Source organism: Girardinichthys multiradiatus, chromosome 12, assembly GCF_021462225.1.
Source record: "Girardinichthys multiradiatus isolate DD_20200921_A chromosome 12, DD_fGirMul_XY1, whole genome shotgun sequence".
In the NCBI taxonomy this organism is placed as follows: Eukaryota; Metazoa; Chordata; class Actinopteri; order Cyprinodontiformes; family Goodeidae; genus Girardinichthys; species Girardinichthys multiradiatus.
Window position 1 is genome coordinate 34,740,375 of NC_061805.1, and position 24,154 is coordinate 34,764,528.

The following is a 24,154-nucleotide window of genomic DNA, read 5'->3' on the forward strand; positions in this document are numbered from 1 at the left end:
GCAAAACTCAAACCTCAAGTTTGAAAGCAAACATGGCAGTCTTTGACTTTCAAAGCTGCCTTTTGTAACCAACACACGACATATGGTACAACAGAAACAAACAGTTTCTATACGGAAAACAGTCTTATTTATGTGTAATCATACCAGGTCTCCTCTGTTTAGCCATACTTTACGAGAACAAATAAATTACACACCAAAACAATTAAATCTGTTGACCAAAGGTGTCACATCTCAACTCCTCTGAATCATGATTGTCTATTTAAAGTATTTACAAGTTACTAAAAATAACTCCTTATCTAGACTCCAACCACATTCATGTGCAGAAACACAACAAACAAAAACTACTATCCAGCTGCACAAAGCAAAAAAACCAAGATCAGGAGATCCATCTTAAAGTATACTGGTGTTGTTAAAATTAGCTTTGAATATTGTCATTAAAACTGCTGCAACCTTGAAGACATGGTTCAGCTGGAAGGTTTGCAGACTGCTGAAGAGGAGGAGGATGCTGCCTGAGCTACAGTTTGGCTGGGAAAAAGTTTTAATATTTATTTTTGCTTGTTTTTCTTATACATAAAATAGCCCAAAAATTGTGATTTTTGGGGATTGTACAGTTGGTTTTCACTACCTTTCCTGAATCAATAAGGTCTGTGGTTTCCTGCTGAGATTAATCAAAAAAGAAAAAACAAATTTAAAATAAAGCTTTAACAGTATTAAAATAGATATGGCTCAACCCTACAAACCATAAAAATGTCTGTCTTACACATCAGAAACACAATGACTACATATAACAATGCACTGAAATTAGTATCAGCTTCAGGCCTACTGATAATGATTGGAAACTAATTTTGAGACTTTGCTTGTCAGATTATTGACTTTCAGTGGAGGAAGGATTCAGACTTCAAGATGTACCACTTCTATAAAAATGTGAAATATTTGCTTAATTATAATGGCTTACTTAATATCAGATGTGAACATTAGGCTTCTATGTTAGTTTTATATCATGTTTTTATTATTGTAAGAAAATAGATTCTAGCCATAAAACATGCAGTTCACCATAATTAGTTCCAAAATGCTATGATAATAACAACTTAAAAGCATAATATAGGACAGAACTTTAAAAATAATACGTTTCTCATAGCCAACAAGAGACAAATAAACCATGGATGCAAGAAAATGTTCAACAAATGGTTTTTGCATCCTCATAACTTTGTAATGGAACATAAGTAGGGAAAGTAAGCTTGTACTTAGAATTTAATTAAATTTCACCTTTTGTTTTTTGCATTTTACAATTAATCTTTAACCAAACAAATCATTGCAGTCCTCATTACCATGCACACCATAATTCTCTGCAGCATTTGAGAGTCTTGTCTGACATTACAGCTGATTACCTGGTAAAATGGAAGCAGAAGGCTAATATACTTGGTCTCACTGGGTGACTGCAGGTACGGTGATATGAGCTGCACAGTGGGATGGCAAGGAAAGAGGGGAACATTGGCTGTGTTTCCCTTATTACTAACATCATTATCGACCCATGTAAACATCCCCAAGGGTGTGAGGAGCAGCATGTGGGGAGCCACAGGTTGATGCACTGTCAGATACTCATACAAAGCTGAAAATGATAGTCACTTTGTTGCTGGGGAGTAACTTCTCACTTCTACTATCTCATGTAATTCCAAACAACTGAAGAGATAGAAACGATGGAGTGAACACAGAGGAAATACAGCACAAACAGATTAAAATGTCACAGCTGGAGATGAAGAAGAGGGACTATCAAAGTCTTCAGTACCTGTCAGATCATGGCAAAGGCAGAATACTGACTCACTGAAATCCGTAGATTCAGTCTGGTTTACTTCCACTATTTCAATTTTTTAAAAACATAAAGCTGCGAACACTCAAAGTGCAAAGTTCATGAGTTTTCCAGAAGCACACTAAGTGAAAAAACTGCCATGTTTTATTTTTATTTTTTAATACCCAAAGGCCAGACACAGGAGACAACAGCAGGTAACAATATTGATGTTGACAACAGTGAAAAACCCACACAGGTTAGCCAGGGTCAAAGAGCTAGCGTGCCAGCCTGATCGAGTCAGCATTCTCCTTTTACTCTTCTACTTTCCTGGTGATATTCCACTGTTTTTTTGGGGGGAGTGATATGTCTCGCGAGAGTGATATGTCCCGAGACCCCGGGACATTTCACTCCCCAAGCAGAGGCCCGACAGAGCCAAGGGGTCCGGGCCCTGGCAAGCGGCCACTGGGAGTGAACAGCCACACACCAAAGCACCCAGCCCCGGACACTGAGAACCACAAGTACACCAGTGGGCAGAGACACCAACCACCGGCAGGTAGTGTGGCGGGGAGGACATAGACCCCACATTGGATGGGGGCCTAAACTGATCCAGGAGAGAGAGCAGTCGAAGTCCCAACCAAAAAATAGGCACACAATCACACATTCCCACCCTCATGCGTACACATAAAAACACTTACACCTATTCACCCAACGTAAAGACAAACAACAGTCGACGTCGTAGACCCCCTCCACTCCCCATCCATACTTTATACCCCCAGGTCCAGGTGCTAATACGCCATAGGAGCAACCAGCCCCCAGACCCAGGAGGTGGTCCCCTTCACAGACAGGCAGACAGGTGCCTGAACCGGAGTGGTCACGGCCAGGTCCCCGACGCCCCGCCCCGACCCCAGTCCCCAACGACCCCCATCCTCATCCAGAGAGCGGGCCATGTACAAAAGAGGGGTCTACATGGTCCAAACTAGCCCGCCAACCAGAGCCGCCACAGGATGAAACAGTCCCAACCCCCCAATAAATTCTGATCTCAACCCTATGAGCCCCCCCACTCCCAATGAACCCCAACATAAATTTCTCCACAGGGCCACTCCCAACCAGGACACAGATATCAAACACATGCCACCGAACCCAAACGCCATGAACCCCCTCCCCACAGCACAGGGGCACACCCCCACAGGTGAGCTCCATCCTGGAAAAGCCGACGAAGCCACACCCACACAGCGCAAGCTCCACACACAGCCCCGCTCCAAGCAACCCCGCCGCATCCTGACCCCCACCGTGATGGCAAGGCAAGGGCCCCACGCAACGCTACCCCAGTCCCCGCCCACAGATGCAACAGAGCAGACACCACCGAGCACCGCACCCACAACGGACCCCCTGACCCCAGACCAAGATGGGACAAACTCACCCGGCAAGAGGTCCTGGCCACTGCAACGATAGCCCAGTGAGAAACATTATCCAGCTCAGCTCTACCATCACCATTCAGCCGATCCAAATGCCAGTGACCACACATCCAAGAAGAGGACACAACCCCCCCACCCCACACGCTGCAACCCCTCCATGCCACCCTCCAGTCCCCCACCCCAATGCTCCCCCGGACACGACAGCCAGCAGAGCAGCACACCACCAAGCCCGCCCAACCATCTGGCCAGTGCCAGCGGTCAGTTCATGACCTCCCACATTTTTTATTTCTTCTACAGACACAGCAGGCAACATGGAGCCGACGATGGCAGCCTTGGAGTTTCGCTCTCTTTTTCTTTGTGTATTTTGTGTGTATTTATGTTTTTCGAGCCACAGTACTGTGGTCTCGGGCCGCAATTCTGTGGTCTCATTCAGCAGAGGAACTTCTCAACATCAGAGAGTCCTCTCTTGGGATTTTTTTACCAACATTCATCGATCCAAGCTTCACTGACCTTCTGGCAAGTGGAGCCGCGGCACTCTATGGGATACTGCGCCGAAAGCGTCGGAGGGGAAAGCGTGTTGGCGCGCTGGTAAAGCTCCGCCAAAGAGGACTTCGCACACCACTGCCTTCAATCCATCTGGCAAATGTCCGTTCTCTAAGTAACAAGATGAACGAGTTGCTAGTTCTTACATGTAAAAACACAAACATTCGCGGATCAGCGGTTCTCTGCTTTACCGAGACATGGCTGAGTGAAAACATCCTGGACCGCGCGCACTGCTGATGCCGGGCTTCCAGCTGTTCAGAGTGGATCGCATCGCGGAGTTATCGGGGAAGAAGCGAGGAGGCAGAATCTGCTTTTATATAAATGAAGGTTGGTGCAGAGATATAAAAGTGCTGGGGAAAACATGTAGTCCTGATCTGGAGTCATTTTCCATAAACTGTAAACCGTTTTATTCACTGAGAGAGTTTTCCTCGTTTATAATAATTGGCTCATATTTTCCACCGCATGGCTGCACTTCTGCCACGGAAAAACATCTGGCTGAGCTGATTACAGACGTGGAGAAAAAACACACGTACTCTTTCATCATAATACTGGGAGATTTTAACAGCGCAAACCTCTCCAATTAACTCCCCAAATACAGACAGCATATTAAGTGTCCCACCAGAGACAAAAACACACTGGACCATTGTTACACAGCTTTAAAGGACTCATATCATGCTGTTACCAGGGCTGCTTTGGGATCTTCGGATCATTCTCTTATCTACCTCATCCCAACCTACAGGCAGAAATTAAGAGCTTCCAAGCCCACGGTTCAAACTGTTAAGAAGTGGACTGAGGAATCAAAGCAGATGCTACAGGCCTGCTTTGAATGCACAGACTGGACTGTTTTTGAAACTTCTGCCACTGACTTAAACCAACTAACTGATGTGGTGACGTCATGCATCAGTTTCTGTGAGGACATGTGTGTGCAGACCAAGACATTCTGCACCTTTGGGAATAACAAGCCATGGTTTACTCCACATCTCGGGATAAGGAAGAAGCTCACAGCAGTGGAGATTGGGCGCGGTACAGGCAGGCCAGGAACAGAGTAACAAAGGAGATCAAAGCAGCCAAGAGAAGCTACAGTGAGAAGCTAAAGAACAGCCTTTCTACTGGTGACACTTCGGCTGTATGGACCGGTCTGAGAAACCTGACTGCCTATAGGATCCCCTCCACCCATCCTGAACAGAATTCTCGCCTGGCCAACCATCTGAATGGCTTCTACTGCAGACATGACAGGAAGCCATTCACACCCCAAACCAACTCCTTCATATCCCATTCAGGAACAAATTCTTCCCATAAAGCAACCAACCCCCTACCTTCAGATCCTCCGTTTGCATTAAAGATCTCTGAGGAAGATGTAAACAGGCTCTTTCAGCGCATGAAAACAAATAAAGCTGGAGGACCTGATAACGTCTCCCCATCATGCCTGTGCAAATCAACCCTCCCTGGATCTTCACCCAGATCTTCAACAAGTCACTGGACATGTGTGAGGTCCCCTCCTGCTTCAAATGATCCACCATCCCAAGAAACCCACCATTGTAGGATTAAATGACTACAGGTCTGTAGCCCTGACGTCTGTGATCATGAAATCCTTTGAGCGGCTGGTGTTGAAGCACCTGAAAGACATCGCAGGCCCCCTGCAGTTTGCTTACCGAGCAAACAGGTCGGCAGATGATGCTGTCAACTTAGGTCTACACTTAATCCTGCAACACCTCGACCACCCAGGGACGTACACCAGGACCCTGTTTGTAGACTTCAGCTCGGCCTTCAACACCATCATACCAGACATCCTCCACCAGAAGCTCACCCAGCTCAACATCCCAGCCTCCACTTGTCAGTGGATCAACAGCTTCTTGATGGACCGACAGAAGCAGGTGAGACTGGGGAGCATCTTCTCCCGAACCAGATCAATAAGTCTGGTGCCCCCCAGGAGTGTGTTCTATCCCCACTCCTCTTCTCCCTGTACACAAATGACTGCACCTCAGCGGACTCGTCCTCAACAACACCGTGTCAGCTGTGGACCACTTCAGGTTCTTAGGATCCACCATCTCTGAGGACCTGAGATGGTCCTCACACATAGACACTGTTCGGAAGAAGGCCCAGCAGAGACTGTACTTCCTGAGGCAACTCAAGAAGTACAACCTTCCACAGGAGCTGCTGGTCATCTTCTACACTGCCATCATTCAATCTGTCCTGTCTTCATCCATCTCAGTGTGGTTTGGCTCATCCACCAAACAGGACAAGTCCAGACTGCAACGAATAATCAGGACTGCAGAGAGAATAATCAGGGCTGACCTTCCCTCCATCCAGGACTTTTACAGGTCTAGGGTCAGGAAAAGAGATGCTAAAATCTCTGCAGACCCCACACACCCTGCATATAAACTGTTCAGAGCTTTACCTTCAGACCGCCGCTACAGAGCACTGTTCACTAAAACCAGCCACCACAGAGACAGTTTCTTCCCCCAGGCTGTTTCTCTGTTGAACATTCAATAGAGTACCAAACAACAGCATACAGATGTTGCAAATGCACCTTTGTATATGTGTATATTTGTATATATGAATATTTAAGGACATAAAGATGTCTGCAGAATATATCTTATAACGCATAAAAAAAAAAAAAAAAAAAAAACAACAACAAAAAAACCCAGAGAGCAAAGTGTACCGAAGTCAAATTCCTTGTTTGTATTTACAAACTTGGCAATAAAGCTGAATCTTATTCTGATGCTAAAAAACACAGTGTGGAAAACAATTCACTCTGATACAGATCATACTGAAATATTGGGACTCAGGATCCCACCAATATCCACATCTGTGCTACATGTAGTGTATATCTGACCGTAGAATATAATTGAAATAATTGAAACAACTTCTTAAAAACAATACAACAAGGAAGGATCTTATAGAAGCAATATTTAAATGCATCAGAAGGTTTTCTATTGAGTTTTAAGAGGCCATGAGGAAGAACATATTATTACCATTGCTGAGACACAGGAGGAGTTCAGATATACTTGTGTGACAGATAATGGAAGATAACCCATGTGCTGAGTTGCTTATAGGTACCACTGTGAATTTGTAACAGAGACTAGTTTGCTGTGTGTCATTTCCTGTAATTTTACTGACTTATTGTGTCATTTCTAAGAAATATTTTGAGCTTTGAAGTTCATGCTATTTATGCCTTTATCAGCGGAAGCATAAAAACATACCTGATGTGTAATCTGCAAAAGAGACTTGACTCAACAGTTTTTATTTTAGAAGTCTAATCAATTAGAGTGAGGGGCTAGAGAAGTTTGCAAGTTTGCGTCAGCCACTTTTTCTCTAGGCAAAGGTCTTCTTTTTATCTGATTTGGTTAAACTCACTATATCACAGTGTCCTGTGATTTTAATAAATAATAGAATAAAGCCTTCATGATAAAGGTAGACTGTGGTGCTCTTGTTATTAGAGAGGACCTGCATGGCAAATTGCTGCACATAATGTACTGTGAGTGAAGTTGGATAACAAGCTTGCACAAGGTTGTGTGACTCCATCACCTGGAAAAGTCTCTTTTTTGCTTTTGATCTGATGTGTGGCAATGCAATTTTTGTCCTTTTAATTGATAGAATAAACCTTCAATTGTGTTCAGAAGGTTAGATTGTCTTGTTATGAAGGAGCAGTACCATTTAAGAGCTTAAGCCTAAAGAGGCAGGATGCAGATATTGTGGTGAGCTTGAAAAAGGAGGCTGGGCAAGAGAGCTGCTAACCAAGCCTGCCTTGAAGCACATGAACAACTACACACCCCGACTGTATGCGAGCTGGACATGCTAGCAGAGTTGGTTGCTAAAGTCCTTTTGCTGAGACAATGAAGCATTGGGGCTGCTGCATGACAAATTCTCAGCATTGAACTTTTTATAGTGATAAAGTTGCCTCCTTTACCAATTTATCAATATACTTTGTGGGTATGCAGATCCTTCTAGCATTTCTTTCCCCCAAAAGCACATAGTGACTAATTTACCAACTTTTTCTGGTGTTATTGGAGATTTTTAAGACTTGAATGCAACCCCGCTCTGTCTCTCTAGGCAGTTTGCGTAAGCAATAATGCAAGGTTGGCGATTATATCATTTAGAGACTTCTACAAACTTTTAGGACAGCTAGTAGATATATTCTTACTGAGAAGTTGGCAACTCTGTCAAAATTTGGCCTAGCAAACAATCTGAGGTTTGTGCATAACCGTTCTTTTCTTTATAGTATAAGAACAAGTATTTTTGAAATCTGAACTGAAAGATGATATTGATGGGATGAAAAAATGCTTTCCAAAGCACTGAGCCAGGTTCCAAGCTCATCATATTTTTACATATTCATTAAATGTTCATAATTTTATACATAATTTGTTTTGAAGCGAATAATGATATGGGGCGTCACCTTTGAAGGCCCAGATTGTAAAGAAATACCCTACTTTGCTGCTTCTGTTATAATTAAACTATAATAAGACTATGGTAAGGCAACAGCACCTGTACTTAAAAAAACTTCTAAATAAACATGATTTTTTCCGAATCAATGAGAGTTATTACAGTCACACCAATAATAGGTGTCCTTTATACTAAAACTGAGTTACATATTTTTCTTATTCTGACAGCTTCCTTTCTTTCCTGTCCTGGTTTAAACTCTCCCCTCTGCAGCATGGGTTCATCTTTGCCCCAGCCCACTGCGGAACAGCAAAGCATGCACAGATCAGCATCACGTAAACACTCTTCTTGGCATGTTTAAACAGGCATTTGACATGACTCAGCGTAATCCACCAGTGGAAAACACACTCCTCTGAGACCGGAGGGTTGTGTGCGACAGGCCAAAAAAAAAAAAAAAAAAGCAAAGCAAAGCAACAAGCATTCAGGCAAATGTGGAGCAGAGGGCAGAGGGAGGAAAGGGTGCAAAAAAAAAAAAAAAACAACCAAATTGCTGATGTAAAAGAGACAGAATGAAACCAAGTGGAGTGATATGGGGACAACCGGCAGAATAAGAGCAAATGATTGTAATGATTTATTTTAAGAGACTCTACAGTGGGAGGGGTTAGAAATGAAATATCATGTTTTTGTAAGAAAAATAATCCAGAGATCACGATGACCCTTTCTATCTCAGATCAACCTGCAGAAATACCAATTCTTTTTTGCCCCCGTTTCCCATCCCACTTGGCTCGCTCTTCATTGCCATGGCAATGATGTTATAGTGAGTCACCTCCACATCTCCCTCCTCCTCAACACCGTCAAGAAGGAACATGGGAGCGCGAGAGGGAGACAGCCAGAGAGAGACGTGGACAGAGAAGACGAGAGAGAGAGAGAGCTGGGGGCGCAGTTTCCGTGGAAACAGAGTGCGGGGGGTCTATCCCCAAACCCCATTGGTTCCCTGATAGTTGGAATCAGCTTGTTTTCCACAATATATGCAGCCACTAGAGTTACTGTTCCTAGGTCTCAGTCCACTCTCCTTGTTTCTGCAAATGCTTGCACATAGGAAAAAGAAATGGTCAAAATCTAGTTTTGTCTTTCATTTAGTGAGCTTCAAATTTCCAGCCTTGGCTTTTTTATGCGCTGCCCTAATCAGATGACATCGTTCCCAAAAAAACATTTTTTTAGAAACCACTGTAGCTGCTTTTCAGAACAAAATTTGCAACACTGTAAGCATAATTTCCTGACAGAGTACAATCAAAAAAGCAAAACCTCAGTGAGGCATTATAACCCCCCACCCCTGTTATAATACCTCTCTCTGTTGCTCGGCTGCCAGTCTGCAGCACACTTCATGTCTGCTTGTTCTCCGGTTCATCCGTGACTTTCTTTGTTCAGCTTCAATAGTTTAACATTGTACAGCACGTTGAACAGGGGACTTTTCCTGTTGCTGTTTTTACAGCATTTAAGAAGCATTTTTATACAAGTAAAGAATGACAGAAAAACTCTAGAGATGCACTCATCTGGTTTTAACTGGCCAATATTGATTTACTATTGTGTTAAGGCCTAACTTTCCCATTCTGGCCTGTACAAACTTAAAATATGTTTTAATTCAACAATTAAACTGAACAAACATTAACCATAAAAGAAAAAAAAGTGCTGCTAGATTATGTGCACCTCAGTATTTGACAACTTGTCCATCTTATTTATTTGTTAAATAACTTTTAAAAACAAGTGGTTGAAGCCAACTGAAGAAGCTTGCATTTATGCTTTCAGGACCGTTCTCAGAAATTATCTCAAGTTCACATTTCGATAAGAAAAACCTACACAATTAAATAACGTGGTAAAAGAACTCTACAAGTATTTCATTCACAGCAATCACCTTTTCCAAACACCAGCTTCAGTAACAGAACTTTCTTATCTGGAGGCAACACAGTGCAGCCGGTACGACTGTCAGATACTGATAATCTGCTGAAATCAGATTTAAGGTCTGTTTGTCAATAGAACTTGTTTCAGAGTGACACTTCGCGTTTTTTAAACTCATTGGTCTTCTGACAATTTTTGCACCTCTCTGACCCTTCAGATTAAATGTATCTTGTGACAATACTCTAATGATGGAAATTTACTCCAAGCACCTAACATAAGCACATCAATGCAATAAACAACACAATTTTAAAATCAAGAAATCTTCTAAAGCAAATGGCTTGAGGTTCTGCTAAAAGTCTTACAAAGTCAAAAACATCTTGAAAGTTTCAAATCACACTTCAATTTATTATTGATGTTAATCCAACTGAATATGATGTCTTTAAGCTAGAGACAGCCTTGCAAAAGTCTTCATAACCCCTGAACTTTATCACATGTTGTCACATAACCAACTAAATTTGTTCCTATAGAAATCTGAAAAGTGTGGTGAGCATATGTAGTTATCACTTTTTATTATCCTACTCTTAAATAAAATTCAGCCTAATTAATTGCCTTAAAAAGTCACCTGTTTAGTAAATAATTCACCAGTATGTGATTTGAAGTCAGTATAAAGTACATACAGCTGTTGAAGGCCTCAGAGGCTTGTTAGACAATATTAGTAAGAAAAACAGCCTAATTAAGACCAAGGAACATAACAGATGGGTCAGGGGTGACGTTTGAAGACATTTTCAGAAGAGTTAGGTCATTAAACAATACCCCTAACTTTGAACACATCACAAGCACTGTTCATCCAACAAACCGAAAATGAAAAGATATGGCTGTCCACCTCCATTGACCAGCTAGGCGAAAAGAGTAGTAATCAAAGAAAAAAAAACACCCTAAAAACACAGACAGACCACCAGTGTAATTGTTTATATCAAAACAAATAAATTTCTAAGAATGGACCAGTCAAAGTCCAGAACTAAATCCACATTAGAATTTCTGACAAGATTTAACAATTGATGTTCACAGATGCTAACCAATCTGACTAAGCTCAAGCTATTTTGCAAAGAAGAATGGAGAAAAATGCCAAGTCTTTAGATGATGATTGCAACAAAATGTATAGTTCTATAAATTTAGGATTTTGATGGCAATTAATTGCACAGGATTTCATTTAGGGAGCATAAGCGAACAGGGGGCTGTGCACCGCAAAATGTTCCGATTTTTCTTTGTCAAAATATAAATAAATAAAACCAAGTGTTCTTTTCCTACAGTTTACAACATTGCAGTACTCTGTGTTAGTCTACTACATAAAGTCCCTACAAGACACATTAAAGTTTGAGGTTCTAACCAGGATAGGGTTGAACATTTCTGCAAGGACCTACATGTACAGACTTCAAGCCAACACACAGGCATTTAGATCCTGAAAATTAGCACAGCCTTGTGTCTCATTCTGTAGAGTCAGAGAGGATTTTGACTTTTGTTTCTAATAAGGCCATTTCCGGGCCAGGAATTTAAAAATAACTTGTTTTTATGACTACAGCGGGCAGGGCAAATGGAAGTTGCTCATTTAGTATTGAGAACACAATTTACAAAGCACTTAACCGAACTGTAAATGGCCTTTCTGATGCCTGTGTAGTCTTGTCCTAGGATGGAAATCAATAACATTCTCCCCCTTTTTTCTTTCATCTGACTTCTCTTTTCTGTTTCTTTTAACATTAGAATAATGTCCCAGAAGGCTGTAAACCTAGCTGTGAGAATGGCATCTGCATTAGCCAATGTCACAGAAGTAAATAAAGAGAAGATGAAAACCCGAATAAGACTCCTTGTCTAAACGAAACTCGCAAGGCCAATCACAGATGCAATAGATTGTTAAAAGTGGAATAAACCATGAAATGAAACTAAAGACTTTGTAATAGAGTCATCTTGTAAAATTGAAAGGGACAAAAAGGATGATTCATGTGAGCTTTGACATAGCCTAAGCATTAATTAGGCCTTCATTCCTTAATTAGCTATCTGAAATTGATTACTTTTAAAATATCAGATAAAAATCTCCATCTGTTTCAATGTTGATAGATTGCAGGCGGGCAGAATCTTTAAAACCAAGGTTTGTTTCCAATTTCCTCCTAAAGTTCCACTGCGGTTGTCCACTCCTGGATTAACTGAGGGACAGATCTTTGGCGAGCTATCTAATCGGATGTGCGACACTGTGCAGTATTGAAACCGTTGACTAAATGTGACCTTGGTCTAATTACAATTGTACTAATTGTAATTTCCATGTAATGTCCTGACAGGAAATGTAAGAATAAGACACAACTGATGGCCTTTTCCATTGATATTATGATACACTGAGTGATTTCTTTTTAATTAAAGTGATTCTGATCAGAAAAGTTAAAAATTAGGGCATTTGTTAGAATTTCTAGTACCATAAGATTTAATCAGTTGTTTTTGTTTATTGTTGCCTTATTCTTCTTAAATTAATATTTTGCTTTTTCTTGGCTTTTTCCTCTTAAGGCTGTTTGTTTTAAAAGGACTGAGGTTATCTGCCCTCCAACTTTCATTTCCTGAGCCAGAATGACATCATCACATCGCTGCCTCATTCAAGGAGTGCCTATTCATCACCCTGATCATCATCACCAGCATCAGCAGCTTCACCTGCATGCACACACTCATACGCAAGCACACACACACCTCACTGGAAGCAGATAAAAGACAAGAGAGCCACTGCCAGAAGCAGAGAACTGCAAGCTGAAGAGAAATAAAAAGGGAATGAGGAACAAAGAGCGAGAAGATCCTGCTGGGGTAGGCAGAAACCCCCGACCTTTGCACTTCCAACAATATATCTCAATAAAACCTCCATAGACAAATGTGATGAGTCAGACTATAGACTGCGAAAAGAGAAGAACAACAACACACAAAGAAGAAGGGAGAGAACCCCTGCATTCCATCTAACATAAACACAACTCTAACCTTCTGGAAATAAGAGGCACAATTCCTCCCTCAAATATCCAGAACTTTGTCTTCCAGTTACAGACAGTGCAGCATGGTTAAGTCAAAATTAGTATTTGTACTTTGATAGAGGTAGTATGTTTGAATAAAAAAATGAAAGAATGGAAGTACTGCTTGAATATTCTCATTTATGCATCTCATTTACCTGATTTTCACTTGACTCAAAAATAGGTAATCAAAAATGGTGGGAGTTCTTAGTATGGATGCATGTAATGAATAATAAACTCTTATGAATAAACTTGTATTTTATTTGTGGAGGAAAAAAGTTTACTGTTTACCAATAACTTCAGATTAAATGTATCTTGTGACAATACTCTAATGATGGAAATGTACTCCAAGCACCTAACATAAGCACATCAATGCAATAAACAACAATTTTAAATCAAGAAAGTTCTGCTAAAAGTCTTACAAAGCCAAAAACGTCTTGAAAGTTTCAAATCACACTTCAATTTATTATTGATGTTAATCCAACTGAATATGATGTCTTTAAGCTAGAGACAGCCTTGCAAAAAGTCTTCATAACCCCTGAATTTTATCACATGTTGTCACATAAGCAAATAAATTTGTTCCTATAGAAATCTGAAAAGTGTGGTGAGCATATGTAGTTATCACTTTTTATTATCCTACTCTTAAATAAAATTCAACCTAATTAATTGCCTTCAAAAGTCACCTGTTTAGTAAATAATTCACCAGTGTGGGATTTGAAGTCAGTATAAAGTACATACAGGTTCTTCTCAAAATATTAGCATATTGTGATAAAGTTCATTATTTTCCATAATGTCATGATTAAAATTTAACATTCATATATTTTAGATTCATTGCACACTAACTGAAATATTTCAGGTCTTTTATTGTTTTAATACGGATGATTTTGGCATACAGCTCATGAAAACCCAAAATTCCTATCTCACAAAATTAGCATATTATTAAAAGGGTCTCTAAACAAGCTATGAACCTAATCATCTGAATCAACGAGTTAACTCTAAACACCTGTAAAAGATTCCTGAGGCCTTTAAAACTCCCAGCCTGGTTCATCACTCAAAACCCCAATCATGGGTAAGACTGCCGACCTGACTGCTGTCCAGAAGGCCACTATTGACACCCTCAAGCAAGAGGGTAAGACACAGAAAGAAATTTCTGAACGAATAGGCTGTTCCCAGAGTGCTGTATCAAGGCACCTCAGTGGGAAGTCTGTGGGAAGGAAAAAGTGTGGCAGAAAACGCTGCACAACAAGAAGAGGGGACCGGACCCTGAGGAAGATTGTGGAGAAGGGCCGATTCCAGACATTGGAGGACCTGCGGAAGCAGTGGACTGAGTCTGGAGTAGAAACATCCAGAGCCACCGTGCACAGGTATGTGCAGGAAATGGGCTACAGGTGCCGCATTCCCCAGGTCAAGCCACTTTTTAACCAGAAACAGCAGCAGAAGCGCCTGACCTGGGCTACAGAGAAGCAGCACTGGACTGTTGCTCAGTGGTCCGAAGTACTTTTTTCAGATGAAAGCAAATTCTGCATGTCATTCGGAAATCAAGGTGCCAGAGTCTGGAGGAATACTGGGGAGAAGGAAATGCCAAAATGCCAGAAGTCCAGTGTCAAGTAGCCACAGTCAGTGATGGTCTGGGGTGCCATGTCAGTTGCTGGTGTTGGTCCACTGTGTTTTATCAAGGGCAGGGTCAATGCAGCTAGCTATCAGGAGATTTTGGAGCACTTCATGCTTCCATCTGCTGAAAAGCTTTATGGAGATGAAGATTTCATTTTTCAGCATGACCTGGCACCTGCTCACAGTGCCAAAACCACTGGTAAATGGTTTACTGACCATGGTAATAATGAACTTCATCACAATATGCTAATATTTTGAGAAGGAGCTATATTAGTAAGAAAAACAGCCTAATTACCAAGAACTTTGGTAAAATTATCATGAGCCAATAAAATACTTTTCAAATAAGTTTATTGAAACTGTAGACAGGGTGTTATCACAGAATTTGGGCTGAACTCTGCTGTGAGACTCAAATGAGTGTCTTCAAATTGCAGCATCCCATACTGTAGCTATGTTGCTTGCAAAAGAAGAATCATCCACTAGTAACACAGAGAATGGTGATAAGATCTTTGCTTCAAGCTGTAATCTTTACTTTTAAGACAATTCATTACTTTGTCCTCTCTAAATGACCTCTCTGTTGGTTACACAGAAACCATAGAGGCTCCAATTTCTCCGAACATAAAATAAGGACAACTCCTCATGTTGTCAGGAGCACAGTTATACGAAAGAGGTTACACGACCAATGATTCTGATTCTGGTGATTCTGATCTCTGGCTGTTTGATTGGTCCATCCCTAGTTTTAATCACAACTGTTATCTATCTTCTTCTGCTCAGTTAAATGTTCCTAAGAGGAGCACATACAAGCTGTGAAAGAAAAGCATCATCACTACATAGTGCTGTTGCCATTGTGTTTCAAAGAAGACAATCTGTAGTGTTAATTTACCACCACAGATAGAGCTTTACACATAATCCACATGACTTGTGGTAAACTAAAAACAGGACAACTTATGGGTCTCTTCTAACAAGAAATTTCTGCCCCTCTTCCATAAAGATCAAACTGCTGGAGTGGCGACTAATAGCTGTCCAGATTCTCCCACCTTAGCTGTGGATCTCCGCAGCTTCCCCAGAGTTATCATGGGGTACTGGCTGATTTCTGTAGAGGTAAGTTTGTAAGACACTGTATATCTCACACAGGCTGGTTTAGAGGCACCTAAAGAAGTGTTTACATGTTTTGTTTAAACTGAAATAGTAATGTCCCAGGTTAATGTGTGTTAAATAAAGAAAATCAGTCCATGAAATGAATATTTGCAAGGATAAACTGCATGGAATCAGTAGGTAGTTTGTTGTCCTGTTTAAGCCCAAAGCTTAAAATAAAATTATTCTTTGTACTTCTATGTATTAACCAGACACGTTGATTCAAAAACCTATAATCTTGTTTCATCATATCACTCTTCATCAAATTGCTTTCATTAATCATAACAAGAGTCTGGCCTGGGAGAACATGAATAGGCTAGACAGCATATGGAAGAACCGCATAAGTAGAAACATTTCACTTCTTAGATGTGTCAGACTTGTTTCAATTAAAGTAGTGTATAAATCTTATTAGGATGCCCCATAATCCATAAACACTGACCTCATATAATTTTCCTTTCTTCTGTATAGTCAAACACAAAAAAAAACAAAACATGCATGATCTATTTGATAAACAGTGGACATCTTTTTTGTCTTTTAATGACAGTCTTTGGTGCACCAGAAGTGTCGGAAACAGCGAGAAGAGCAAAATCAGTTCAGACTCACATAGTCATGGAAGGCCTTGGCTTCACTGGAGTGTTCACAAGTGTCTCTCCTCTCTGGAGCTGCACAGTAAAGGTCCCAGAAAACACTGTAAAACACAGTGATGCAGAATCAAATGATAATTATTAAGAGAAAAGGCCAACAAAGTATAAGGTAAAAAAAAACAAAAATGTTTGGTTTGTGATGTCAGCAAGGAAATAGGGAATATTAACAAGTTTATTTAAAGCTGTTAATTTTAAAGACAAACTTACCACCACCATGAATGGAGGAACCCTGGAGGTTCTCCTAACGTGATGTTCTTCTCCCATCGGATCTTGACAGACACACAGAAAGAAAGAGAGGTGCTTCAGAGACGTCCTGTGTATAACACATCTGACATTTGAATGACATGCTCCAAAGGATTGAAAAGGGTATAAGAAAATTTCTGTAAGATGTCGCATTAGGTAATTATGTTTTGATTCTCCAGGATTCATAAGTGGATAAGTGGGTCTATGTTGAGCATATCTTTACATAGATTTAGAACATGTATGTACACAAATGTGAGTGTATGAATGCGTGTTTCTGTCTCTTGAGTCAGGGGGTGTACAGAGCATGAGGTCAGAGACATGTAGCAGCCTGAGGAATTCACTCAAATCTCTGAAAAACCCACGCACCATTCTGTCTGCTCCACACACTGTTTTTAATTCGGCTTTCAGAGAATTTCAATGTTTATGCTTTTCCAAATTTATGACCTACTCCCAGCCTAGCTTTGTTTTTAAGTACTTCGTCTTCCAACCGAAATCCACCCCACACACACAAGTAACAAATTTTCTACCTCAGGACCGATTCTATCCAAATGTACATCATATCCATTTTGAAATAGATTAAAAAAACTCATCAAGCAAGTTTAAAAATGGGTAAGATACTTTTTAGTCTTTTTGGCAGGTAATGTGCGAAATGTGTTGAAAAACATTGGTGGAAGAATAAAGAACAATCAAACCTTTACAGTAACTGGGTTGGACTTAGGTTTCATTGACAATTAAATGTATTAAATACGATTTAATTAATGCAACTTTAGTAATAAATAAAGAATACATTTAAAAAAATAATTTGCAACAAATACTTACATAAAAATAAAAGTGCATCTGCTGATATATTTTGTGAGAACCCAATTTTCGAGCAGTATTAAACAAGACAACACCAAGGCCCTGTCTATCAGCCAAGTAACAAGAACCATTCTGTATAAACTGTCCTCATGATGACTTTATATTATGCTCATGTGTGTTCAGATGGAAGCTTCTCTCCACTCTTTTATGCTCTTTCCTTTTTATTCATTTTACATTAAATACTCTAAACCAACCAAGTAGGATTTTCCCATGTTCTAGTTAGAAGTGGGACCACTTGTAATTTAGATTATTTCATTGAAACCTGCATAACGCTTGAACTAAAGGTGTTGTATTTACCCCTGTTCTCAGGTGCATCAGGAGAGCAACTCGTTTTGGTGCAGTCCCTTTAACTGCTACTGAAGCACTTCACATCCTGCCCGTGGAGTGCTCTTTGACCTGGAGTCAAAGAGCACTCCACTTTAACCCGTTCGGCCATTTTTGTAGTTTGATAATAATTATCTAGTGCCGCAGAAACAAGAGAAAAATGGCAAAAACAATGGAAAAGTGTTTATGTAATAATAATATTCAAAACATGCAGTACGGTTATGTCCTCAAGGAGCTAAAAGCAGCACACAGGACTAACATAAGCAGAATACACGATGCTTAGCTATCAAAACAATGGCCAGAACGTCATATCAACACACAATAAATTCAAGTCTAAAATAAAGTTTGTTTTACCATTATTTGCAGCTTACGCTCTGCTGTGTCCGTTGTTTCCATAGACAGACGGAACTGACCCCTTAATCAGATAAAGTCTTTGAGCAAATTCTTCTTAATTCTGGTGGAGCTTGCTGAAGGCACTCGTCTTTGAAGTGGAGAAATAGGAATTTCCCCACTGATGTGGAAACATTTCCAAGAAAAATAAAATTTAAGCAGGGACTTCGGAGAGGTTCTGATCTGGGGGACGGTTTAATAAATTGTGTGGGTTAATACACCCAACAACCAAACCAAACTTATCCTCTTTCAGTGTAGGCATACTTGAGCTTGGACTACAAAATCACAGCGAGGAATAAATATGGCGGATGCGCGAAATTGATCAGCCAGAAGTCCATGATCTTATTTAGTTGTTCAGCACCAAATACTGTGACATAACAGTTAAACAAAAAGTAATAGAGGATAGCGAAAACTGAACGGACAGAAAAATATGATCCAAACAGAAAATAAATATATCTACGCAACACCTGGAGAGACTAAATTCAACTTTTCTGCACTCCTACAGACTCAAAGTACAAAACAAAATGTATTTAAATGCTAAAAAAGTGGATTTTGCATATGTCCTCCTTAATGTAGCTGTTACGGTACTCCAAAGAAAGAAAGACAAAATGGACCTAATGTTTTGCTGGACCAGTGCAGCAGCATAGAAGAGATTTGGAGGGATAGACGATTTCGTTGAACAACTCCGATTACAGATGCACAGAGAGGCTGGCTGGTGACAAGAGTCGCCTGATTTTTTTATGCTTGACTGACCCTGACCTTTGAGTGGGTGGTCAGGAACTAAAGATCAAATATTAGGTCGCGCTGATAACTCTCTTCAGTGTGAAAGGTATTGCGGAGTGAAGAAGATTCCAAATTAGATTTTCAGTATGAAGAGACTGTTTAAGAATTTAGGTAAAAGTATAGAAGGTGTAAAAAGGAAGGAAAATATTTCCTACAGAGGCAGAAATGTTAGGAGTCCTTTAGAAATCCCATAGTTAAGGTCAAGGTCTACAAACTCTACAGGCAATGCATACACATAATGCTGTTTGTAACATTTGTCATATTAAATGTACTAATCTTGCTAACTGCTAATATAAACTGTTAAAGCCAGTTTACAATGTTAATGATGTCTGTAATTATTCTGTGTTTTGAAACAGTAGTGGAACTCTGTTTAACTACAGAGCTTTGCAACAACTACTGCTCTCTGTTACACACACTGTGTGACGTCATCCCTGGCCCTAGTATAAAAACTAATGATTGAGCACAGAAACTCTTCTTTAATATGAAGTCAGCTGTCATTTACTTCAGAAATTATCTCTATATAGAGATAATTCATGTTGGCACACAAAGACCACAAATCTGCATCTACAGAATAAAAATCCATACATCTATCAATAGCAGACTACTCCTATCAGATTGTGGCATTTATTTTGTCTGGGGCTGCCACTCAGATCTTCCCCTCCCAGAAATGTAATATATTATCAGGGTTAAATAATAAGACTAATGTACCACCTGGTCCACCAGCAGGATGAACAAGCATTAAAATAACACGGAAAAGTGAATCACCACAGTTTCAATCAGACTGTTTTAACGTCAGCTCCAGATCAGATGAAAGAATGCCAAGCTTTGAAGTCATTTTCAGGGAGGGTCTGGAACTGCCTCCATGTGTTTGTGCCACATTCTTTCAGATACAGCAAGCAGTTCCAGTAAGTCTAGGAGACAATTTTCATTTATACCTTGAAAAAGAGGTTTTTTTTATTTTACAACTGACTGGATAGCAAAAATGTATTAGCTTTATCTCAGTCAAAACAAGATTACAGGCAGTTCATGTCAGGACATTTTGTATTATGCTGCCGTCATTTGGAGAACATTTAAAAGAAAGCACACAGAGTGCACGCATATCCTCTCTTTTTGTGGTCTGCACTCTTTGGAGGTTCTTTCATTTACCTTCAACATACCCCCTTCAGCTTGATTACTGTCAGATGTGGACAGGCGCTGCAGGGTTACAGTTTTCTGTTTACCTAAATTGAACTCTCTTACAGTTGAAGCTTACTTTATGATATACCTGAGCTACCAGTTAAACTTGAGAGGCTAATCTAATTTCTCCCTTTCTGCTGCTCTGTTTGTATGCGATATAGTGTAGCATATTAATTGCGGGTATGGGGGGTGGATTTGCCAATACCATTCTGGTGTCTTGTTTTGAAACCCTAACGATACACTGTAAATGACAAAAGTGATGAATGCATCATGCAATTTTAGCCACACGTTTTCTATTTGCCATTAACTACAAAGATTATGAAGTGATTTCCAAGGTATTTTCTCTAAGGTTTCAGATTAAGATTTGACCCTGAAAGGCTGTATTTGGATTCAGATTGTTTGGAAACACTTTTGCATACTTTGGGTTGCATCCTATTTCCATGGAGGTCACCTAACAATCCATCTATCTCTATATGGCTAAAGGATGTCGTTCTTAGCTGTAGGAAAGATGCCTTGAGCAGTTAAAGGTTGTTTTACTAAATAAATTGTATGGAATTCCTTTATTAAATATTTAAAATCTTTAACAACTTAGTATATACACCGAACCTTTGAATATAATACCCGAGCAGCTTTTACTCTAAGCCCATACTTCTGAGTTCATATTTTATTCTCCCCTATCTCATTTTTGCCACCAGCCACCTTCATTTGTAGCATTTTTAGACAGTAATATAGGCAGAGAGAGAAGGGGGAAAGATTTGCTGCAAAGTTCTGATGTTGAGAGTTAAATCCAGAGTGAATGTGTAAAGAACGAATAGCCTAATTTGGGGAGGCCATGCCGGTGCGCTGTCAAGAACCCACTCTACCACTAAGCCCAGTGGCACAATCCCAGCCCTCACCCTCTCTTTTTAACTGCACATTTTTCTTCAGTTTTAAGGTTTCACTACTACTACTACTATTACTATTAATATTATTATTATTATGCACTGCTCTCTAAGGAAACAGACAGAGGTGTTCACAAGTAATTGTTTTAAGTCGAGGTCAAGTGTCAAGTCTCCATTGACTGAAATAAATATGTTCAGATCAAAAGCACGGCATCTAGACTCCATAGAACACTGCACTGGTTTGAGTCAGAAATTCAAATCTTGTACTCTTTGTTCTTTGTTTGCTTCATGTCTTTCCCTTTTCTCTCCACCCTCGTTCCTGTCTGATTACTGTTCAATAAAGGTCATTAATACCAAAAAAGAACGGAAAAACAAAGTCAATAAAACTTGTTTACCCCCACTGAAAACAGAAATTTGCACTTATGTTCTATGAAACACTAAATTTCGAATGAACATCGCTTTTTTGTCGTGTTTGTAATGACATAGTTAATGCTTGTTAATTCCAATGGTGATTTTATCCAGTCCTTCACTATATACTGAGCTACATATAGTTTGGAGGCTTTTTCTGAGTCAAATGATTTCAAATATTTTTGAGAAACATTGTTCTGAGTCTACATTTTAAACCTTTGTTGTCATGTCTTCACAGTAAACATGTAGGATTTAAATGGACTGAAATCAAATTTCTGAATGAACAAAACAAGAAATGCTTTTATTTAGATGGGTCTTCGTAATAATGCAGCTAGCTTAATTGTGAGAGAATAAGATGATGGAGGAAAGTTTAGTATATTATTTGCTGAAACACCTGTAGTAATTTAATACAGACATGCATGTGGTCATTAATATAAAGCTACAGAAAACACAAACAACCTACAGGTTGCAAATGGACTTTGGTTAATCAGTCACAGAAAAATATAGGCCAGATATTGACAGAGCTCTTTCTGTAACTTACATGCTGGATTGCTTTCACTCCTGATTACAAAAGATACAGATTGTTAAGGAAACTCGAGTCTCAGGCCGCAAATCTAAGACAAGTCTCGAGTCTGTGAGTCTAAATTAAGACTGAAGACTTTGTTTTTGCAGTTTAAGTGTGACTTTAGTCCAAATCTAAAACCTGTGTCAACATCATTGTATAAAGAGAAACTGTTATTTGTTTGTTGTTTTGGAACAAAAAACAGATAAACTACATTGCCAAAAGTGTTTGTCAGTTTACATTTACATGTACAGGTCCTTCTCAAAATATTAGCATATTGTGATAAAGTTCATTATTTTCCATAATGTCAAGATGAAAATTTAACATTCATATATTTTAGATTCATTGCACACTAACTGAAATATTTCAGGTCTTTTATTGTCTTAATACGGATGATTTTGGCATACAGCTCATGAAAACCCAAAATTCCTATCTCACAAAATTAGCATATCATTAAAATGGTCTCTAAACGAGCTATGAACCTAATCATCTGAATCAACGAGTTAACTCTAAACACCTGTAAAAGATTCCTGAGGCCTTTAAAACTCCCAGCCTGGTTCATCACTCAAAACCCCAATCAGAAACAGCGGCAGAAGCGCCTGACCTGGGCTACAGAGAAGCAGCACTGGACTGTTGCTCAGTGGTCCAAAGTACTTTTTTCGGATGAAAGCAAATTCTGCATGTCATTCGGAAATCAAGGTGCCAGAGTCTGGAGGAAGACTGGGGAGAAGGAAATGCCAAAATGCCAGAAGTCCAGTGTCAAGTACCCACAGTCAGTGATGGTCTGGGTGCCGTGTCAGCTGCTGGTGTTGGTCCACTGTGTTTTATCAAGGGCAGGGTCAATGCAGCTAGCTATCAGGAGATTTTGGAGCACTTCATGCTTCCATCTGCTGAAAAGCTTTATGGAGATGAAGATTTCATTTTTCAGCACGACCTGGCACCTGCTCACAGTGCCAAAACCACTGGTAAATGATTTACTGACCATGGTATCACTGTGCTCAATTGGCCTGCCAACTCTCCTGACCTGAACCCCATAGAGAATCTGTGGGATATTGTGAAGAGAACGTTGAGAGACTCAAGACCCAACACTCTGGATGAGCTAAAGGCCGCTATCGAAGCATCCTGGGCCTCCATAAGACCTCAGCAGTGCCACAGGCTGATTGCCTCCATGCCGCGCCGCATTGAAGCAGTCATTTCTGCCAAAGGATTCCCGACCAAGTATTGAGTGCATAACTGTACATGATTATTTGAAGGTTGATGTGTTTTGTATTAAAAACACTTTTCTTTTATTGGTCGGATGAAATATGCTAATTTTGTGAGATAGGAATTTTGGGTTTTCATGAGCTGTATGCCAAAATCATCCGTATTAAGACAATAAAAGACCTGAAATATTTCAGTTAGTGTGCAATGAATCTAAAATATATGAATGTTAAATTTTCATCATGACATTATGGAAAATAATGAACTTTATCACAATATGCTAATATTTTGAGAAGGACCTGTACATGAACCTTGATGACATCCTATTCTTGATCTATAAAAGGTCCAATTTGTTAATGGACCCACCGTTGCCAGCAATAGCAACCTAACTCTTCTGTAAACATCTTCCACAATATTTAGGAGTGTGTTCATAGGTAGAAGAGAGAACCAGAATTACGCCCTCCAATCTAATTCTTCCTAAGGGTGTTCAAAAAGGTTGAGGTCAGGACAATGTGGAGGTGAGTCCCGTTTCTCCACACCAAACTTCATACACCTGCAGCAATGGAAGTGATTGTAACACCAGAATTCATTGATTTGGTTGTGTGACCCAGTCCTTTTAGCAATATAGTGCAACTCCCTGTTGCACTATCAATGTGTGTCACTGTGTTTCTTCTCTTAAAAAACAAACAAACAGCCCTTTATCCTCTACTCCCATTATTTCTGATATTCTAAAATATCATTTTTGTAGATACAGATGTTTAAAAAAAAAACACAGCATCTATGTAGTCTATGAAATTCAAATCAAAAGTGATAAAATACCTATTCTGCACTAGTTGGGATGACGATAACACCAATAACGTAAAACCTCAAAGCTGTGCCTGAATTAGGATT

The 24,154-nt window shown here is 39.9% G+C and overlaps 1 protein-coding gene across 2 annotated transcripts in view; it reads right to left on the bottom strand.

Annotated features, from left to right (window-relative positions):
* LOC124877503 (single-stranded DNA-binding protein 2) overlaps nt 1-24,154 on the bottom strand; it is a 98,453-nt gene that overhangs the window by 30,888 nt on the left and 43,411 nt on the right. For both annotated transcript variants that reach the window (XM_047380742.1, XM_047380743.1), the window contains exons 3-4: nt 16,646-16,707; nt 16,398-16,482 (exon numbers count right to left, since the gene is read on the bottom strand). In XM_047380742.1, the coding sequence (XP_047236698.1) occupies nt 16,398-16,482; nt 16,646-16,707 (147 nt within the window). The remainder of the gene's footprint in view (nt 1-16,397; nt 16,483-16,645; nt 16,708-24,154) is intronic.